The sequence below is a fragment of the Cebus imitator genome, unplaced genomic scaffold (genome assembly GCF_001604975.1).
Source record: "Cebus imitator isolate Cc_AM_T3 unplaced genomic scaffold, Cebus_imitator-1.0 Scaffold56, whole genome shotgun sequence".
NCBI classification, from domain to species: Eukaryota; Metazoa; Chordata; class Mammalia; order Primates; family Cebidae; genus Cebus; species Cebus imitator.
This window is the reverse complement of record NW_016107371.1, coordinates 3,258,996-3,279,454: the sequence shown is the minus strand read 5'-3', so window position 1 is coordinate 3,279,454 and position 20,459 is coordinate 3,258,996. Positions and strand designations below refer to the sequence as shown.

At 33.9% G+C, this 20,459-nt stretch overlaps 1 protein-coding gene across 49 annotated transcripts in view; it reads right to left on the bottom strand.

The window, feature by feature from the left end:
• Positions 1-20,459, bottom strand: part of RIMS2 (regulating synaptic membrane exocytosis 2) — a 688,984-nt gene that overhangs the window by 85,669 nt on the left and 582,856 nt on the right. For 35 of the 49 annotated variants that reach the window (XM_037738660.1, XM_037738699.1, XM_037738669.1 and 32 more), the window contains one exon: positions 9,106-9,338. The exons of the other annotated variants lie outside the window; for them this stretch is intronic. In XM_037738660.1, coding sequence (XP_037594588.1) covers positions 9,106-9,338 — 233 coding nt within the window. The remainder of the gene's footprint in view (positions 1-9,105; positions 9,339-20,459) is intronic. 49 annotated transcript variants of the gene reach the window in all.

Here is a 20,459-nt window from a genome sequence, read left to right as displayed (position 1 = left end):
TTGATGGAGTCTCACTTTGTCGTCCAGACTGGACTGCAGTGGCATGATCTTGGCTCACTGCAACCTCTGCCTACCAGGTTCAAGCAATCCTCCTGCCCCAGCCTCCTGAGTAGCTGAGACTATAGGTGCCTGCCACCATGCCCAGCTAATTTTTATATTTTTGGTAGAGACGGGGTTTCACCATGTTGGCCCGGCTGGTCTCAAACTCATGACCTCAGGTGATCCTCCTGCCTTGGCCTCCCAAAGTACTGGAATTACAGGTGTGAGCCACCGCGCCCAGCCGGATGACTCTTAAGACTGAAAAAAACCTGCTTAGAGTATTTTATTTTTAAAAAAGGTTTTTTGTTTTTTTTTTTAACTCAACAAAAAAATCCCTGAAACTTGATTAAGAAATGAACAAAGGTCTCCAATAAACAGTTGTCTACAGAAAATACACAGATGACCTATAAGCATATAAAAAGATGCTCAATATCATTAATCATTAGAAAAACACAAATCCAAACCACAATGAGATACCACCCTCACATCCCACCCTCATACTCATTAGAATGGCTATTATCAGAACCACCCCCCAAAAACAAAAAACAGTAAGTGTTGGCAAGGATGTGAAGAAACTGGAACTCTTGTGCACTACTGGTGGGGATATAAACTTGTACAGCTGCTATGAAAACCAGTATGACAGTTCCTCAAAAAACAAAAATGGAATTATCATATGATATAGCAATTCTACTTCTGGGCATATCCCCAAAATAATTGGAAAGATGGCCTGTTAGAAATATCTGTACATCCATATTCATAGTAGCATTATTCACAGTAGCCAGAAGGTGAAGGAACCCAAGTGCCTAATGACAGATGAATGGATAAACAAAATGTGGTGTTTATACATGCATATATACACAATGGAATATTATTCAGCTTTAAAAAAAGAAGCACATTCTGATGAGTAGAAATATCTAGAGCAGTCAAATTCACAAAGACAGTAAAATCGTGGTACTAAGTACTAAGGGCTGGGAAGAGGGGAGAATGAAGTTATTGCTTAATGGATACATAGTTTAAGTTTTGCAACTGAAAAAGTTGTGGAGATAACAGTGGTGATGGTTGTACAACATATTGAACACATTTAATAACACTTAACTGTACATTTAAAATGGTTAACAGGTAGACTTTATGTTATGTGTATTTTATCACAACTAAAAGTATTTTTAAAATATGTGTTTCAGAAGAAAAAAATATGAAATTCAATTCAAATTTAAGAAATGCTAAATTAGTTTTCAAGAACAATAAAACTGCTATCTTTCTTAGCTACATGCTGAGCCTACCTTGCTATATATGTATCTTAACATAATTCATGATATATTAACACCATCTTTCACTTATAGGAAATGTTTTTTTAACCTTATCTACAATACTTGAATCGCTTGAAATTAGTAAATAACATATAGTAGCATGACTCAATATTTTAAAATAATGAATGATAGTATTATAAGGGATAAAACATTACTATAATTTTAAGGCAACAAATATGCCTAAATTTAGTGGAAAAGGCACATCGTTTGTTACAATCCTATGTTAACATGCCATAGCTTATAGGGGTGGTTTGAGATTTGTGATGATGTGAAAAGATAATACTATTACTTAATATCTCTTTTATTATTACTTAGTTGTTTCCATATATATTATTGTATTTAATGTATGCTTGTGTATTTTTAATGCTGTATACATCAAGTCACTTTCTGTATGCCTGGTCTGAATGCTGTCCAAAGAAATAAGCATTAGGAAGATGGATCCAGGATTATGGAGAGTTGGCCAGCAATTGTGTTTCTCTATGTTTCTTTAGCAAACATTCACTTAGAGCTATTATATACTAGGTCAGTAGTTTTAAAGCTCTAAAAATCTCACTTCCATTTCTGTAAAAAGTTGTGCATAAATGGTACACATATTCTACCATACTTTTATAATACAGAAAACATATATAAATATTTTAAAAGATGATTAAAATTCAATAAATATTTGCAAATAATTATTTTAAATAATAAAATAAGTCTTATGCTCTTAGAAAAATGTTTGAAATAAAATGCTTTATAATTTCTGAAAACAGTGGTTTAATGCTATATGGCAATATTAGAATATAGTTTGCTTATAAAACCTGTTTGCTCTTTTTCCTGGGCACTCTCTAAGACTATATTTCCCAATGTCCTATTTTCCAGCATCAGCCCTGTGACTGAGCAGCCAATGGAACAGAAGCAGATGTAATGTTACCATTTCCAATTCTAGTCCATAAAAACTTCCCATGTACTGGCTGAAGAGAGAGGGCTCTAAGGCCTTAGAAGAGGGAAAGCCCACAAGATGAAAAAAGTCTTGAGCCCTAGATGAGTACAAGAAAAGCCACTGCCTACTGGGAATATCTATATTGGACTAATATTTGATCAGTAAATAAACTTTTGGATTAAGATTTCTGGGTTTGTACATATTATATCAGGTAATGTATGTTAGGTAATAAATACAGCATTTTGAAGATTTACTTCCAAATTCAGTTTTCTCATATTTGGTTTTAATTATGTTATAGTTGAAAATGAAACTTCACAAAGGCACACCATAGGCTATGTAAAGTATAAACCTAGGGTAAGGTTTAGTGTTAATAATAGCAGGTGTAAATCCATATTTTATTAATCTTTTTGATAACTTAGAATGTTTTGGTAAGCTTCCTGTCAGATCTTAAAGTGTCAGATTGTCTTTACGGGGGGCTGACGGAAAGCTTGACTAGGAGTAAAAGTTGTGAACTTGGTATTATAGTCAAACCACAGTTTCATTGAATAATCTTTTTCAGCCACTCCCCTATTTTCTCATTATTAGTTTAGTTAAAACCAACACCTCCCGAAAAGCATGAGACCATTTGACATTAAGACAGAATACCAGGGAAAGCCATATATTAAATATTTGTAAAGTTTAATTTCTTTTTTGTTTTTTAGATTGAAAAAATAAAAGTAAGTTATACCATTTCTTTCCATTCCCCAGGGAAGTGAATCATGTAGCCTCGTGGAGTTCATGGGCCTTTCACTAAGGATCACCATATATGATACAGTACCAGACAATGAGAAGAATAAACTAAACAAGAAAAACAGTTTAGGCAAGAGATAGATGAATAAATGATTACAGTTGCTAAATTTTGTAACAAGAATTACTTTAAAGTACTGTGTAAGCTTAAAAATTATTACAAGATAAAAACAGCATAGATGCCTGAGTGACCACAGATCACAACAAATGATCCCTACTAAGCTTTGCATCCAAAGCTCTCTCATCTACTCAATTGTTCCCACAAGTAAGTTCCTCTTATTAAAAAATAAAGCTCTTCTTTAATTCTCTCTCCCCCAGTTATAATACTATTTTAAAATTTCTATCTCTTACTTATTTTTAAAAATCCTAGAAAGAATTGTCTTTATCTGTGCCATCCAGTACAGTAATCACTAGTCACATGTACCTATTTAAATTTAAAATAATTTAATTAAAAACAAAATAATTAAAAATCCAATTAACTTAGTTACACTAACCACATTTCAAATGTTCAATGGCCACATGTAACTAGTGCTACCATATTGTACAGGACAGTGCAGATTCAGGACATTGCCATCACTGCCAAAAGTTCTATTGAACAGTGCTAGACTGTAATAGGAAAATTAAAAGTGAAGTCTCCAGATCCAGATTGTCTGGATTCAAATTCCAACATCTACACATGACATTAGCTGGGTACATTTGGGGAATTTATTTCTTGTCTCCCTACTTTTTTTCCCTATCAAATGGGGATAATAACTCATTCTTCCTTCGTAACTTTGTTGTGAGGTTTAAATGATTTACATGTAAATGCTCTGAACTGTGCCTAGCACATCATAAGTGTTCAAAAAGTATTAGGTGTTCATATTTTTATTGTCACTGACACTAACTCACCTCTTCATTTTCTTTACATGCTCCCATCAGCCTTTGCCCACCACTGCAAGGTTAGTCAAGGTTTAACAAATTTCTCCATCTTGCCAAATCCACTGGCAAATTGTCAGTCTTCATCTTATTTGACCTGCCAAAAAGCCCCTGACATAGTTGGTCATGTCCCGTTTCTTAAAATATTTTCTTCATTTGGTTTCTAAGATATCTTCTTTAAATTTTTCCTTTAATGGTTGCTTTCTCTTAAGTCTCTAATGAATTTTCTTCTTCTTCCTGACTTCTAAATGGTAGAGTGTTTTAAAGCTAATGGACATCTCAAAATCAAAATCATGTCTAAAACAGAATTCTTGATTCCCCCATGAGGCTGAATTGGCTACTGATGTATCTACCACGTGATTTTTAAGATTTCAATGCACTTTTCATACATTTAAAAATATTATCTTTATAGAAATGCTGTTAGAATTGCATGTGTCCATTCCAACAGTCAGACAAGCATGCTACCTCTTAGATCTGCTGAGAAGGTTTTTAAAGAGTCCATATTTAACATATAACCCAGAGTAACAGTAGAATTAAAGTCTCCTTATTCCCTCTATATCCTCTCTACTAGGTTATTACGCCTATCAAGTCATACTTAATTCTTTAGAAATGGCGATTTAAAAGATGAGTTTCCAATTAACAGGAAACGGAACATAAAAATAGCGTGATAGAAGAGAGATATGACTTAGCCACTATGTGTGTTGGTCGACATAACTTTATAAAGATTTCTCCTATACCAATTAACATATAATTAGCAATATAATCCAGAATCATTTCACTATTCTTTAGAAGACCCCATTTTGCTGAGTTTCTACTCCTCAGAAGGCAGGTAAGTGGTCTTGTCTGATCTTGAAATCCATGATATTTATTTTTACAATAGTAAATACCATCTCAAAAAATAGAAATCATTATGATATATCATTCATCACATGATAACTCTTTAACTTAATCACATATAGATCTTCACATAGAGACCAGGAAAATCAAGGGAATACTAAATACAAACATACTAACTGAAAACACGCATAGAATATCTTTGTTTTAGGCAAGTTACTCAACACATCTCATATATTTATGTCTGAAGAAAGAAGCTATTATAAGATCCAGCAGTAGAAAACTAGTTCACTACTATAATTACTTTTGGTAATTTAATATCTAAGCTACTAGATCATGCTGAAATATTTAAATTTGAAGATTTGTTTCAAATGGTTTTGGAACTTATGATTCCATTTTTTTCTTAAGAAAATAAAGCATAATAAAAACCTTATTTTAAACACATATACATACATGCACAAATATGGAACTTAGAAACCCATTGAAAGTTTGAAGTCCAGTAATTGTAAAACTATCTCTGTTGGCTATGCTACAGTTAAATTTGGGCTTTAAAATAAGAGATAGGCCGGGCACGGTGGCTCAAGCCTGTAATCCCAGCACTTTGGGAGGCCGAGGCGGGTGGATCACGAGGTCAAGAGATCGAGACCATCCTGGTCAACATGGTGAAACCCCGTCTCTACTAAAGATACAAAAAATTAGCTGGGCATGGTGGTGCGTGCCTATAATCCCAGCTACTCAGGAGGCTGAGGCAGGAGAATTGCCTGAACCCAGGAGGCGGAGGTTGCGGTGAGCTGAGATCGCGCCATTGCACTCCAGCCTGGGTAACATGAGTGAAACTCCGTCTCAAAATAAATAAATAAATAAATAAAATAAAATAAAATAAGAGATAATCTGAATTCTATTGTCAGCAGGTCAAATCTATTAGGTGAGTAGATATGAATAACTGCAAGTTTTAAGAATGATTAAAAATTTAACCATTATAATGCCATTGAATAGTAATGAAGACAATGACAAAGAGACTATCACTTTGCTATGTAATATACAGGAAGGAACTTTATGATTTAACAAGAAACAAGACTACATTTCTTAAATCTGCCAACATCACAATGTTTTTGAGATAAAAACCTGTAACTACTCATACATGAAAACCAAATCTGTGTTGTTGTAGAATCTCAATGTATGGTCAACAGATCTATAATTTTGTAATACAAATGCTGTCAAAGAAAGACATATGGGATAGTTATGCCAAAAATATAAAGACATGACATTGATCATTGAGAAATATTGACCCTTCTATTTTTGAATTATTCTACACTCAACTTCTGTGATACGATCCTCTCAGTGTTTTGAGTTTTTCTTTGTGATTCTTCCTTTATCTTCTTCTTGGGTTCTTCCTCTGCTCCATTCTAAAATGCTAATCTGCTCTTTTATCTGTAGCATTCTTCTTGGGCAATTTCAGCCATGTTCATTAGTTTAAGTATTACCTAAACTTTATGATTCCTCAGAATTATGTCCCTGGTCCTAACATTAGCTTCAAAAGTGTTTATTTAAATGTTCTAGATATTTCCACTTGGAAATTTTCACAGATATCACAAATTCAAAATGTCCTAATTCAAAGACTCATCCCTCTTCTTTCCCCACCACTCCTCTTTTTTTTGGGGGGGTGGGAACAGAGTCTCACTCTGTCACCCAGGCTGAGGGCAGCATCTGATCTTAGCTCACTGTAACCTCCGCCTCCTGAGTTCAAGCGATTCTCATGCCTCAGCCTCCGAAGTAGCTGGGACTACAGGCATGAGTCATCATGAGGGACTCTCTTTTGTATTTTTTGTAGAGATGGGGTTTCACCATGTTGCCCAGGCTGGTCTTGAACTCCTGACCTCAAGTGATCTGCCTGCCTTGGCCTCCAAAAGTACTGGGATTACAGGCATCAGTCACTGTGCCCAAACCACTCCTCTGATACTTCCAATATCCATTAATGGCACTACCAACCACCCAGTGATGCAAGTCAGAAATATGGGTGTCATTTTAGAATTTTCTCTCCTTCACCTCCTCATAATCCAATCAGTCACTTAATCAGGTAACTGACTACTAATTTTGCTCTTTAAAAATTTCCTTAAACTATTATCCCCTCTCTATATTACAACTGGCTTAGTTCAGGGCCTTATCTCTTGTCTGAATTATTGTACTTCTCTGTTAATTCATCCTTAAATGCTCTTTACCAGGTGTGGACTTAAGTTTACTTCTTTATTGTAGCCCCACTAGAATATAAGCTCCAAGAGAAGAAGGATGTCTATCTTCTGTTTTCTTTAGGATAGTCCCTGGCAAATGATAGGTACTCAAAAATTGTTACATAAACAAATGGCAGCCTGAAAGGCCTAAAAGCTATACATAAAGTACATATAAATATGACCATATCAATCCTCTACTGAGAACCTTTTGAAACTTCCTATCATCTAAAATTATGATCTGAGACGTACTATGACCTGGTCCCTATTTATCTACCAGCCTCATCTCTAGCTATTCAGTCCAATATTTTATGTTAAAATTATGTAACTGCTTCTCATTCCTGCACATATCATGGATCTATGCCTTGTTTCTTATGGTTTCTATCTAGAACACCTTTCTAATTGTCTTTTACTTAGGTATCAGCCATTCAAGTCACTGAGATGATACCATTGATTAGGTGTCATCTCCAGGAATTCATTCCTGGAATTCCAGGTTGAGTTGAGTGGCCTTCCTCTGAGCATCCAGTGTACTTTCTATGTAATTCTAGATTCACCACTGACATATGACCTTGAAGCAATCTGTTTAAGCATATGTCCTCTATTACACTGTAAGCAACTTGGGTTATAAATGATTTATTATTCATCTTTTTTCTTCATGTGTCTGACACACATATATTTTCTAACTTGTAGTCTTATTAATGCACATTTTAGATTCCTAATTTTTAAAAAATTAGACTTTATTTTTTAGAGAAGTTTTAGATTTACAGATGTTTGTAAGTCTTAAAGAAAAAAATGCAATAAAGTTCTATTAGAGAAGTATAGAAAACGCCTCAATTTCAAAAGGCCAACATATATCATATTAGCACAGCATAGTTAATTATGTATACATATTAACAATTTTGAAAATCATTAAAATATGATCTGTATGTCCACTGTCCATGAATTAAACTTCATTTATACATTAAAATGCAAAATAATATTTTAAAACACCAAATGAAAAATTCTATAACAGAAATCAGATTAAATATCTTTACAACCAGAATATAAAAAATATCAGATAATTATTTCAATATAATATTATTAAATAAGACTAAATTCCCAGAATGACAGTTATAATTTATAAAAATCAAGATTAGCCGGGTCCAGGAATTAATGTAACCTTAAATTATTTTGTGCTGTAGATTTATATCTGAATTCTGTGTACAAAACCCTAGTAGTCAAACTTAAATTAGATTTACTCCAGCTGCCTATAATTTATTTTGCTATAAAAGAAACACCATATTACATGTTTTTGTTTGTTAAGTAGAAGATATGCTATTATTTCCAAGATACCAAGGATTTAATGTTTAATTATCAACACCCATTTGAAAAAAGACATTGCTTTGATTCACAAATTTCTTAATTGCTAACAGTGGCTTTTCTCAGTAGGAGTGTTGTATATAATTTATTTTTGCAGATGTGATTTAGCAACTGAATTTTAAAGTAGCAAAGCTTTGAATATCTTCACTGTCAGCAGAAAATTCCTCCATCCCTGCTGCTGGAGAATATTGCTGTTTGAAGTTTTAGCATGGAAATAAAAATTGCAGTGAGAAAACTGATAACTACTGGTAAATGTGGCTTACAAACTGAAAAGGAAGTTGGGTTGTCAGCAATATGAGAACTGTATTATTCACACAAAATATGAAGAGTCATCTTCACAGTAATTTGCTGGGAATGGAAATTAATGTAGCTGGTTCCAACTTGAGGAACCTAAAGAAAAGCAAATATCCCACATTTCAGAGTATCTTTACAAAGGATCAGCAACTGGCAATTGGGTGTCACAGCGTAACTCCTCCCTGAGGAGGAAAGACATTATATTGTAAGAATAGTAGTCAAGGTTCACTTTGAAGCAGGCTCATTGATCACTGGAAAAAAACATCATTGTTGATTTCAGAAAGGTTAACTAGTTTAAAATGCTCTTTCCCTCTGGAACATGTCACCATCCCCATATTACTGCAATAAAATGAGTAAGAGAAAAGAAAAATATCTTGTAATAACAACTCAAACATGAAGTTAAAAGTAACATTAAAATTCCTACCCGTTTGGCTGAGCTGAGAAGCACTGCGACTTTTCCGTGAGAGACCAACAATAGCTACCATTTTGGCCCCAATGCTAGAACGCCGCTTTTTGCCGCTGGTGCCCACTGCAGTGTCAGACTGGCTGCCATCATTCTTCTCCAGCGAGCACATGTCTCCACTGATGCTGGTGCTTTTTGTCATGTTCTTCCCTGATATGCCCATTTGTCTGCTTTGCATTTTGGATGTAAAGACACTGTCAGCCGATGGATCATTAAAAGCAAGGACAAGAGTAAAAAGGAAAAGACAGAAGATGCATTTTAGATGAAACATTTGGAGTATAATTAAATTATATTATCTATGGAGCACATTTTTAGGATTTGAAAACTTTCAAATACCATGGTCTTGATTGTGCTTTGCTACTCTGGGCCAACCTTAGAGCAAATACACAAAATCAGATTTACGATTTTATTTCTGCTGTCAAAGACAAGGTACAAATTCATATGATCACAGGAAAAAATATGAAAAATCAGTGGGTTTCTTTAAGAGACTATGCCATCCTGTAAGTGGAAATACGCTTTTAGGGAGCCAATCAACATAAGGGAGAAGTTTATAAAAACATTCTTATTTACTTTATTGTTGCCTTCAAAAAGAAATTAGAGTAGTGGGAAAATTTTACCAAAAAATAAATAAATAAATAAAGACCAATAATATAGTATCCATTGCAAGAGTGGCCCTTTAAGTTTTTTCATAAGGTTTGTCTAATAATGGTTAAATTTTCTCAAAAGGCTTGCTATTTTCATTAGCTTTGAATTAAAAATACTTTATTTCACTTTACTTAATTTAATCATTACTGATATAAATCTATATTACAAAAATAAAGAAGAAAGATTTCCTTCTTGCATTCTTTTGAAAGAAAGAAAAATCATTATCAGTTTTCCAGACAGTGTACCAGAAAGCAATCAATGAATCACTGAGGCATGTGAGCTGATTAATTGTCTACTACAAGACTAATACTGCAACTGGGAGTAATTCAAGAAATTACTCTGGATTTTTCCATGATTTCTGGGGTGTGGTAGAAAGTAGATTAGAAAGTGAAGAATCTGGAATCAGGCTATCCAGCTAGGCACCATAAACCTAGGAGGAATATGAGGCAAGCAGTCTGTTTTGCAGGAATGAAAAGACTTGTTTACATGTCAAGTTTTGTTTCAGTATTAGAAAGTCATAGTTGCTGCTTTATTTTGGTTCTGATAATGAATGTTTAATAGAAAAAGTAATAAAAAAGAATAAAAATAAAGAAACAAATATCTTTAAACATTATTTAAAGGATGAGAATTAGAAAACTAACCTATTGAGGTGAACTTTTATATCTAATTCAATATCTTGGTCTTTCAGGAAAAAAAGAATGTGTTTTCTAACCTACAGTAAAATCTGGTTAAATGCTAGGACCACGTATCAATTTTATTAACCTATGAACTATCTTCTCCAAGTATTTAAGAAGGAAAAGACCCAGTGTGAAATTAAAAAATATATATAGTGAAGTATATTATTATATCCCTCACATCCATTTTAAGAAAAAATGAGGCATACACAGGCTGAAACAAAACAGAGAGAGAGAAAGTGTGTGTGTGTGTGAGAGAGAGAGAGAGTTGTGTGTGTGTGAGAGAGAGAGAGAGAGAAAAAAGGCGAGGGGAAGAGAAGGAAGCTAGAGAGAGATATATAGAGACAGAGAGAGAAAGAGAGAGAGAGAGAGTGAGAGAGAAACAGCATATGTTTCTATAATATCCTGAACTTATAATTTTCAAGCTTGTTTGATTTTGATAAAAAGTAAAAAAAGGCTTGTTATAGCTTAAAAGGGTCAAAGTTTAATAGAAACTAAGGCTTTAAATACAACATATGTTCCATAGTCAGAATAACCTAGTGTTTGATACCAGCCTGGGCAATATGTGAAACCCCCACCTCTACAAAAAACACCTGTAGTCCCAGCTACTTGGGAGGCACAGGTGGGAGGATCACCTGAGCCCGAAAGGTTGGGATTGCAGTGAGCTGAGATCATGCCACTGCATTCCAGCCTGGAAGACAGAGTGAGATCCTGTCTCAGAAAAAAGAAAAAAAAAATCACTCAAAACATATACTTTTCTAAAGAACCACCGAATCTACTAATTACCAAGGAAGTTGAAGATACTCTCACAAAATTGTATCTTGTGATTTTTGCATTTGAATTTTTATGTCTGAACATCAAGGCCATATAGAATTTGACCAAAATCAAATAAGATACTATAATAAAATACTAACTAGAAGTGATACATCATTTTGTAGATAAATAATATTTTGGGTTTGAAACAAGTGCACTTCTCTTCAACCTAACAGGTTTAATAATGCATTATTTACAAAAGGAGTTACTTATTTTTATTCATTTGGTTTTTAGAGACAGTGTCTTGTTCTGTCACCCAGGCTAGGGCACAGTGGCATAATTAGAGCTCACTGTTACCTCGAACCCCTGGGCTCAAGTGATTTTCCCACTTTAGCTTCCTAAGTAGCTAGGACCACAGTGCATGCCAGCACACCTGGCTACATGGCTACATTTTTTTTTTTTTTTTTTTTTGGAGAGACAGAGTCTCATTGTGTTGCCCGGGCTGGTCTCAACTCCTGGACTCAAGTGATCCTCTCTTCTGGGCCTCCCAAAGTGCTGGGATGACAGGTGTGAGCCACCAAACCTGGCCTAAAAGGGGTTATTAAGAGTTTTATAAGATGGAAACTTTTTATTTCCTTGAATCTTAGAGATCACCAGGGATTAGTTTATGAATAGTAACACTAGAGTGGTGTGTTTTGATGAGAGAAAGATTGCAGCTAGGGTTTCTTTTCTTTCTTTACTGGACATCATCTAAAACTTAAGCAAAAAATGTTGCAAGGAAACAAGCTACCAAAATTTTTAAAGTTTTGAGACTCTTGATTTATGAAATACTTTGTTCTAAAGAATTTGTAATTATGGACAATATTTTTAAATGTCAATGTGGTTAGGAAAAGACTCATTACATTAGCAATTACTTTAAAAGATATATTGTATAAGGGTTTAGAAATAGAGTATATTTCAATATTTCTAGTAGGGGTCTCAGTGACAGGTTTCTAAAGAGCAACTTGGCAATATGTGTCAAAAGTTTAAAAAAAAAAGGCTACTCTTTAACCTAGCAATTCTACTTTAGAATTTATCATAAGGAAAAACTTAGCAATGTATACAGATTTAGCTATAATGATATTTATTGCACAACTGATTATAACAGCAAAAACAAAACAAAATAAAAACACAGGGAAAAACCCACAAATGTCCAACAATAGTGGGTGTTTAAATAAATTATGTTTATCAATAAAAGAAAATGTATTTTTGAAAATGCTGTTATATATAAATGTTTATGGACATAAAATATATTCTTTGTGGGTGTGGGGAGGCAGGAGCAGATATTTGTAACTCAGCCTTGGATGACATATGTATCAAATATGAAGGTACCTTACTACTTGGGGACACAGGCAAATTCAAATCCCAGAGGTTTTCCAGTGACAGAAATCTAAAAATAGTTGTATAAAATGAAAGAAATATTTTGTGCTAAACCAAGTAATTTGAGAAGACTAGATCCCTGAGATGATGTAGCAGTTATCTGCACAAAAGGACAATGAAGAGAATGTGAAGAAAAATAAAATTATGTGTTCAGAAAAATTATGTTTTTAGGAGAAAAATATAAATGTATGTAGCCAAAAATATGAAAGGATATATTGTGATCAGTGTGCTGAAAGTCATTTTAATTTTTTCTGGTTGATAGCTATGTGTTAAAAAAATGTTTGTCTTTTTCTATTTTGTTTTTTTCCGGAATAAACATAAAAAGTGTTGGTAATTAAAAAAATTAAAACAGACAAATGAAAAGAGCAGGCAAGGACCAATATTGCTTCTTCTTTTATGTAAGTCAAATTATTCAACCCACATTAGTTCATGTCATGGGTTAAAGGTACAATATGGATTTCTAGCTAATCCTAACAGATGACTATATACTGACTGTTGATCTAGGATGTTCTGTTCCAGAAATCGACACTGCCTCTACATTTCTAAATATTGTTTTATACATATTTCTAATTTTTTTGGCTTTAGAAAAATAAAACTGTATATATTTAATATTATCAAAGTGAAATATGTGAAATTTCCAATACAAGAGATTGATTTATGGCAAAATTATAGTTGTTGAAAAGTTGTATCCTGAATGGTTAAAGACAAAGGCAAATCTAGTATTGTCAATCATTAGGAAAAAGGTTAACAAATAACTAAAATGCAAGTGAAACACTTATAAGTATTCCCCAAATACATAAATAGCATATTAGCGATAATAGGAAGATGTAATTAAATTAAATGACATTGATGACCTATAGGGCCAAAAGTTTTCACTGATAGGTTCGAATGAATAGAGGTAAGCAGTTTGGCTCTGAAGGTAATAGCAAACTTGAGACAAAGACAAATTCTGAGTTTTAAGAATGTATAGTCATGCCTAAACAAATATTTCATCACATTAGAGCTGAGAAGGTAGTCTGGAAATAATTTACCAGGGAATGAAAGACTGGGGTGATTCTGTGGAGGCTCTGCAGCTAATACAATAGAGTATTGGGGCTGTGGCACAGTGACAGAAAAGACATTGAAGGATAGGAAGTACACAGAGATAGTTGCAGGAGTGAAACTATTAGTAACATCTTTGGCGAGGAAGTGGTGATAGAGAGGACTTGCAGTGTTCAAGAGTTTGAAGACAATAGCATCCCTGGTAGACTAGAAACAAACCCAGTAGGACTGGCCAAGCTTCCAAATGTGGTATCTTGAAAAGCTTATTTCCTTTTCCTTCCCACTGTTGTGCTCTCTGAGCCAGGTACCACAAATTAACTGAATACCTTTTACTATTATAACTCATACTTCATTGCACCAGTTGGCAGTCATTGGGTAAATGTCTGGATTGCAAAGTGCCATTTCTTGCATGCTATTTGCCAGGAAAAAAAAAAGCAGCAACAACAAAAACATCTGGTTTCTGTCTAAAGTTCTCCTCTTATTAAAAACTTCCCTATGTTAAATACCATTCCTTTCCTAAAATGTGGTAGTTCAAATTATTATCCTAATTTGCTATTTCATAAACTTTATTTCACTTTAACTCAAATCACCATCTATGACTTTAGCTAGTAAAACAGTAGTCATTTATTCAACAAAGATTTATTAAACACCTATTATGACAAATATGGGAATACAAAAATGATATGACATCATCTCTTTTATTAATTTACTGGCAAATCTCAGCATGTAAAATGCAAATATGACTGCATAAGAACTTGGTTTTGTTTACAACTGAAATCCCAGTGGTCAACTATAATGTCAAGAAACCCTAGTTAAGGTAAATGAAAATCTCTCTTTGAAGAGTATGTAAAAACTGAGTTTTTCATACTAATTCTTTGACTTCTGGAGATGACAGAAATTTAAAAGTTTAGTATTTTTAACATTATTGCAAGTACTATATATAAATACATTATGTTAATATGCTACAATGTATTAGTATAGTATCTAAATGTATTAGAGGGGGTGTGTATGTGTGTGTGTGTGTGTGCCTATGCAACAAAATATCCTGGGTTAGGGAGAAATATTTGGCTAATTAACAAAGTATATTTAGTCAAAAACATCTGCCTTGATTAAGGCCATTAGTAATTAATCTATGTTTAAGGTTCTTAAGTCTTAGGTTTCATGGCAGGAAGCAGTATGGTGGTCACAAGGTAGCTCACTGCTTACTTGAGATAATTTAAGGAGCATCCAGGAGGCCTGTAATTTCCAAAATTCGTTTCCCAAGAGCTTGTTAATGCCAAAAATTCCAATATATTAAAGATTTCTCTTTTTTAAAAAAGACTTGTTTCTTAGTTTAAAGTTTGCTCCCTTTTAACATGTCCATTCCTGGGATTTGGACATTCATGTAAAAGATATTTACTTTGAAATAAATACAAATAAAAATAAGTAAAAAATAGTAGGCTATGTAGCAGGCGCTATTCTCAAAATTAAGAGGTATAGCACGGAAAGGACAGAAAATGCTCCTGTTTCATGGAGTGTTCATTCATATTGTCATTGTGAAAGGCAGTAAACAAGTAAATAATTGATAATTTTAGATGGCGATATGTGATCTGAAGAAAATAAGATGGAATAAAATGATAACAAGGGACTGAAAAGTTTGGGCCAACATTAAACAAGGTTGTCAAGGAAGTCTTCTCTGAAGAGGAGACAATTGAGCTGAGCCCTGAATGATAAAGCCAGTTACATGGAAGAAGAATGTTCTAAGCTTAGAGAGAAGCAACTGCAAACATCCTGAGGCAGGAATGAGAATGTTTGCTAGAGGAAATTTACAAAACTAAATATAGATGGAATGAAGTGAAGGTGAGCATTGTAGATAGGATAAGGCCTACATGTGTGGGGACAAATGCATGGGTTGTGTGACTTACTCTCATTTAACTGCCTATTCAGATATTACATCAGAGCTGTCCTAAGACTGTGAGAACAAGGATTGCATGGGTTATTGTATCAGGAGAGCTGGAATTCAGTTCAGCATTATGTCTCCAAATATAATATCAAAGGGCATTTTGGAGAGATCATAGCTATCTTCCTTAAAAGTGAGAAATTTATGAAGGCTAAATCATTAAGGAAATTAGTAATATTTCTTTATTAATTGAACATACAAAAATTTATTTAAACTCTTAAGTCTGTCTATATATTAAACCTTTACTATCTCTTGAATTTATAAGTTCTCTACCAAATTATTGAATAATAGACCTCTCTCTCCCCTGTGAGTTTGAAGGAAGTTACTTTAAAGAAAAATTTTAAATGTATTACTTTATATATAATAAGTATGTGTTACTTTTTCTTGTTTATCACACCATGCTCATGGTCTTAATCATTTGTCTATCATCAAATGATAATTTTCAGTATCTTTTATTATGCTAGATATATATCCCTGCACTCTCTCTAGCTGTGTTTTGTCTCCCCCAAAAACAAACACAAAACCTACATTTAAAATGTACGTGTTTCAATAATAGGTGTCCCTTGCTTTCTCTCTCGGTTTAAGATAAAAATGTATACAGAAATTATGATTTTAAAATGTCTTTATTATAACATGTATCTTACAAAAACTGTACCTATTCTCTGTTGATTTCAGCTACTTTAAAAAAATCATCCTCAGAGGGATGACCTGATTTCCATTTTGTTTCTTTTTCCTTTTGAATTTTTAGTTCAAACATTTCTGGACTCAGCTAGTTTAAATCATAGTAAACATCTTGCCACAAATTGATTGATTCATTTGGCAAACATCTATCTTGCATCTACTTGGTGTTTGGTCCCAAGGAAGCAAGTGGGGGCTGAAATGGTACCTGCCTTCCATACCCTGGCATATAGGGGCTGAAACTGACAAAAAGAAGGAATACATTTTCTTCTTCGCCTAAAGAGGAAATTTTCTCTAATTGTTATGTTCAAAGCAAGTATCTATTTCTAATTATCTACCTAGAGGTACCACTTTTTGTAATTTGTGCAAAGCCTCCATTTAGGCAAATGGTAGCTTTGGCCCTGTGGTCAATACGAAAAATGAATAAGACATGAGATATAGTTATTATCTAAGGGGCATATGATTTATGGGTACAAATATGAGTGAAAATATTTATAAAAATTAGCAAAAAAAAAGTTATAAGTACAGAGAAAAGGAACATAAACCCAGTGTTATAAAATTTCACTGGAGGGAAGGATTCTATTGAGAATCAGAGATGAGAAAAGCTTTATAAACCTGGATCTTGAATGGTGGGTAAAAATTATGCCTTGTAGAGAGAAAGAAAAACATTATAGAAAAGAGAATATTATAAATAAGAATACAGTGGTTAGAATGCACGTCATGGTTTTAAGATGAGTAATGTAGTTTGGCCAAATTGCAAAGTGTTACAGGCTAAGAATAGTAAAGACAAATCCAGAAAATCAATCAGACCCACATTATATGGGGGCTTATAGATAAAATGTGTCATTAAAGTGATGGAGTTGGACAATAACATAAAAACTGAAAGTAAGGAACATTATGGCTGGGCGCAGTGGCTCACACCTATAATCCCAGCACTTTGAGGGGCTGAGGCAGGTGGATCACTGGAGGTCAGGAGTTTAAGGCCAGCCTGACCAACATGGTGAAACTTTGTCTCTACTAAAAATACAAAATTATCTGGGTGTGGTGGTGCACCCCTGTAATCCCAGCTACTTGGGAGGCTGAGGCAGGAGAATCACTTGAATCCAGGAGGTGGAGGTTGCAGTGAGCTGAGATCAGGCCATTGCACTCCAGTCTGAGTGACAGAGTAAAATTCCATCTTAAAAAAAAGAAAAAAAAAAAAAGGAACGTTATGTAAAATAGTGGATAGTCATTTACATTCTTCTATTCTCCTTCCAGGTTGGATTATACTTACCTCCTTGAAGACGAAAATGGCCTTTTGACTTGTTTTCACTAATGAAATGTCAGTGGAAATGCATCATGTCATGTCTGGGTAGAGGCATTTAATTGGAGGGGTTCAATTCCAACCTTCCTTTTCCCCTGCTATTGGGACTGCAAAACACTTCTATCAGACCAGAGCCCCTGAGTAACTGTAGTCAGCAGAAGATCCTTGCCCACTTGCACTATTCATGTTGCATGAATCAGAAATCAGTTTTTGTTGGTTATGCCACTAAGAATTCAAGTTTGCTTATCACAGTAGCACAAATGTAGCCTGTCCTGACTAACAAACATAAGTTGCAGTAGGAGAGACTGGCTACAGAAAAATCAATTGGGGGAGTTTAGAGCAATATACTGGGGGAAGAAATAAGAACTTAGGCTAGTGTATGGCTATTATTAATAGAAATCAAAGATTAATGTAAAAGTTATTTGAAAGAAACCATCTACACAGTTTAGGATCTGGGAATAAGATATAAAAATAACTCAAATTAGTAAGCACTTACATGCCAGATACTACTTTAAGTACTTTATATGAATTAACTCATGTAATCCCTACAATAACTTTTACAGAAGATGAAACTGAGGCCTTAGAGAGCAAAAGATTTGCCCAAGGAGTCCTGGTTTTAGGAAATAATCAACACTGGAACCAACGAAATTTCCTGATGGAGAGGCTCAAAGGAAGCTGCACACTTAGGCTGAGTGCTCAAGAGAATAGTCAGAGCTAAAATAATAAAGTCAATAAATATCTGAACAGGAAAGGGGACAAAGTTAGGAGAATGGCTGAAGTAGGTAAGCCAAAAGTGTAAAGAGAGAGGAATGAAAAACGTTAAGAAGACATATCAAGGAATATCAATATGTAAAGGTTAAGGAAAAAAAGGACAGAGGAATAGAGAGAGATGTTATCAGAAATACAAAAATATAATCGAATTAGATTCCATAGAAGATAGAGAAGAATAAAGTTCCTGAAAGTTGGGATGGTCAAGTTTGCTTATCAAACTTAACCTCTAGCAAAGAGGCTAATTAGCATAAACATTTTTAAAAAGCTACAGATTTGGAGATTTAGAGAGCATAACTGACCGACTATTATAGCTACTGAATTAGAGTTATAAGTCAGTTTACAAGCAGTTAACCAAGGAATTTTATGAAAAGACATGGCAGCTATGAGGGTGGTGAACTTTCTGAAGAGATTTAATGTTGAAGAGAAGAAATGAGATGGCAAACTCACGAAGGTATCAAATGGAGAGAATAGTTACTAAGATAAGGATTACTGTTACATTACTTACTTTTAGACAAAATTGGAGGAACTTAAGGCAAGAGAAAAATTAAAAACCAAGTTAAAAACTGATACAAAAAGTTATTTTAAAATGGAAAAAGAAATGACTAAGAACTCAAGTGAAAATATAAAAGCATCTCATTTTGAGGAGGTGATAACTAAGGTAATTTTAAAAATATATATGTACAATGTGCCAGGTATTATTCTAAGCACATAAGAACTAATTTAATCTTTCTGAGTTTGATTCATTCATTAATTTGTTTAAAACAAGAGTTGGTAAGTTTTTCCATAAAAGGCAGACAGTAAATATTTTAGGCTTTGTACTCCATATGGTCTTTGCTGCAGCTACTCAGGTCTGCTATTGTAGTGCCTAAGCAGCCATATATGTAAACAAATGAGAGTCACTATGTAGCAATAAAACTTTGTATATACTGAAATTTGAAATTAATACAACTTTCACATGTCATTAAATATTCTTATTTTGATTGGCTTCAACCATTTAAAAATATAAAAACTGTTCTCAGATTATGAGCTTTATATAAAAAATCTGGCAATGAAGCAGATTTGGCACATGAGTCATAGCTTGATGCCTTGTGATTTAGAACATTAAACTCATGCTGTGAGGGATTTTATTAACAAAATATAGAAGGAACTCACCTGTATATTTGTTTAATGGGTGTGTCATCATCACAACTTCTAGATTCAAAACTACATTGCTAATGGTTTAACCAAAAAGTTGCTTTTATTCATTGGGCCTCATTTTCCTAACCTAGCAAATGAGGAGGTTAGAGATCATTGTTAAGGTCCTTTCAACTTCTTTTAATAACTACAATTCCTCTGTTTATCAATTTTTTAAAAGTTAATTCCTTTTTTTTTTTTTTTTTTTCGTTTTTTTTTTTTTTTTTTTTTTTTTTGAGACAGGGTCTTGCCCTGTTGTTGCATAGGCTGGAGTGCTGTGGCGCAATCATGGCTCACTGTAACCTCCGCCTCCTAAGCTCAAGCAATCTTCCCACCTTAGCCTCTTGAGTAGCTGGGACCAAAGGCATGCACAACTATGCCTGCCTAATTTTCATATTTTTGTAGAGTCGGGATTTCACCATGTTGCCTAAGCTGTCCTCAAAGTCCTGGGCTCAAATAATCCACCTACCTTGGCTACCAAAGTGTTTAGATTATAGGCATGAGCCACTATGCCTGGTTTCCTCTCAAACTTTCATAGTTGGTTCTTTCTTCTTAGCCTACTCACCTCTTGATTAATTGTTCCCCACTCATTTTCCTAAGCTTATAATATTTAAGAAACAAAATCTTCTTTCTTTTCACAATTTTCCAAAATAAACTCTGTAATTCTAACCCAGCAATATAATGTATACATAATCGCCTTATATTTTTCTATTGTTTAATCTGTACTTTTCAATTGAATCTGATTATTTCTGCATGTAAATATTTTAGGCAGCAAAAGACTTCCTTCCAACTCATTTTTATTTGAGCTTTTTCTCTGACTTTACCACAAGAATACCTAATATTTCCAACAATGTAAAAAGGTTCATGACAAATTATCAGAAGTTACACCCATTGGCCTATAATTTCAAGCATCATTTTA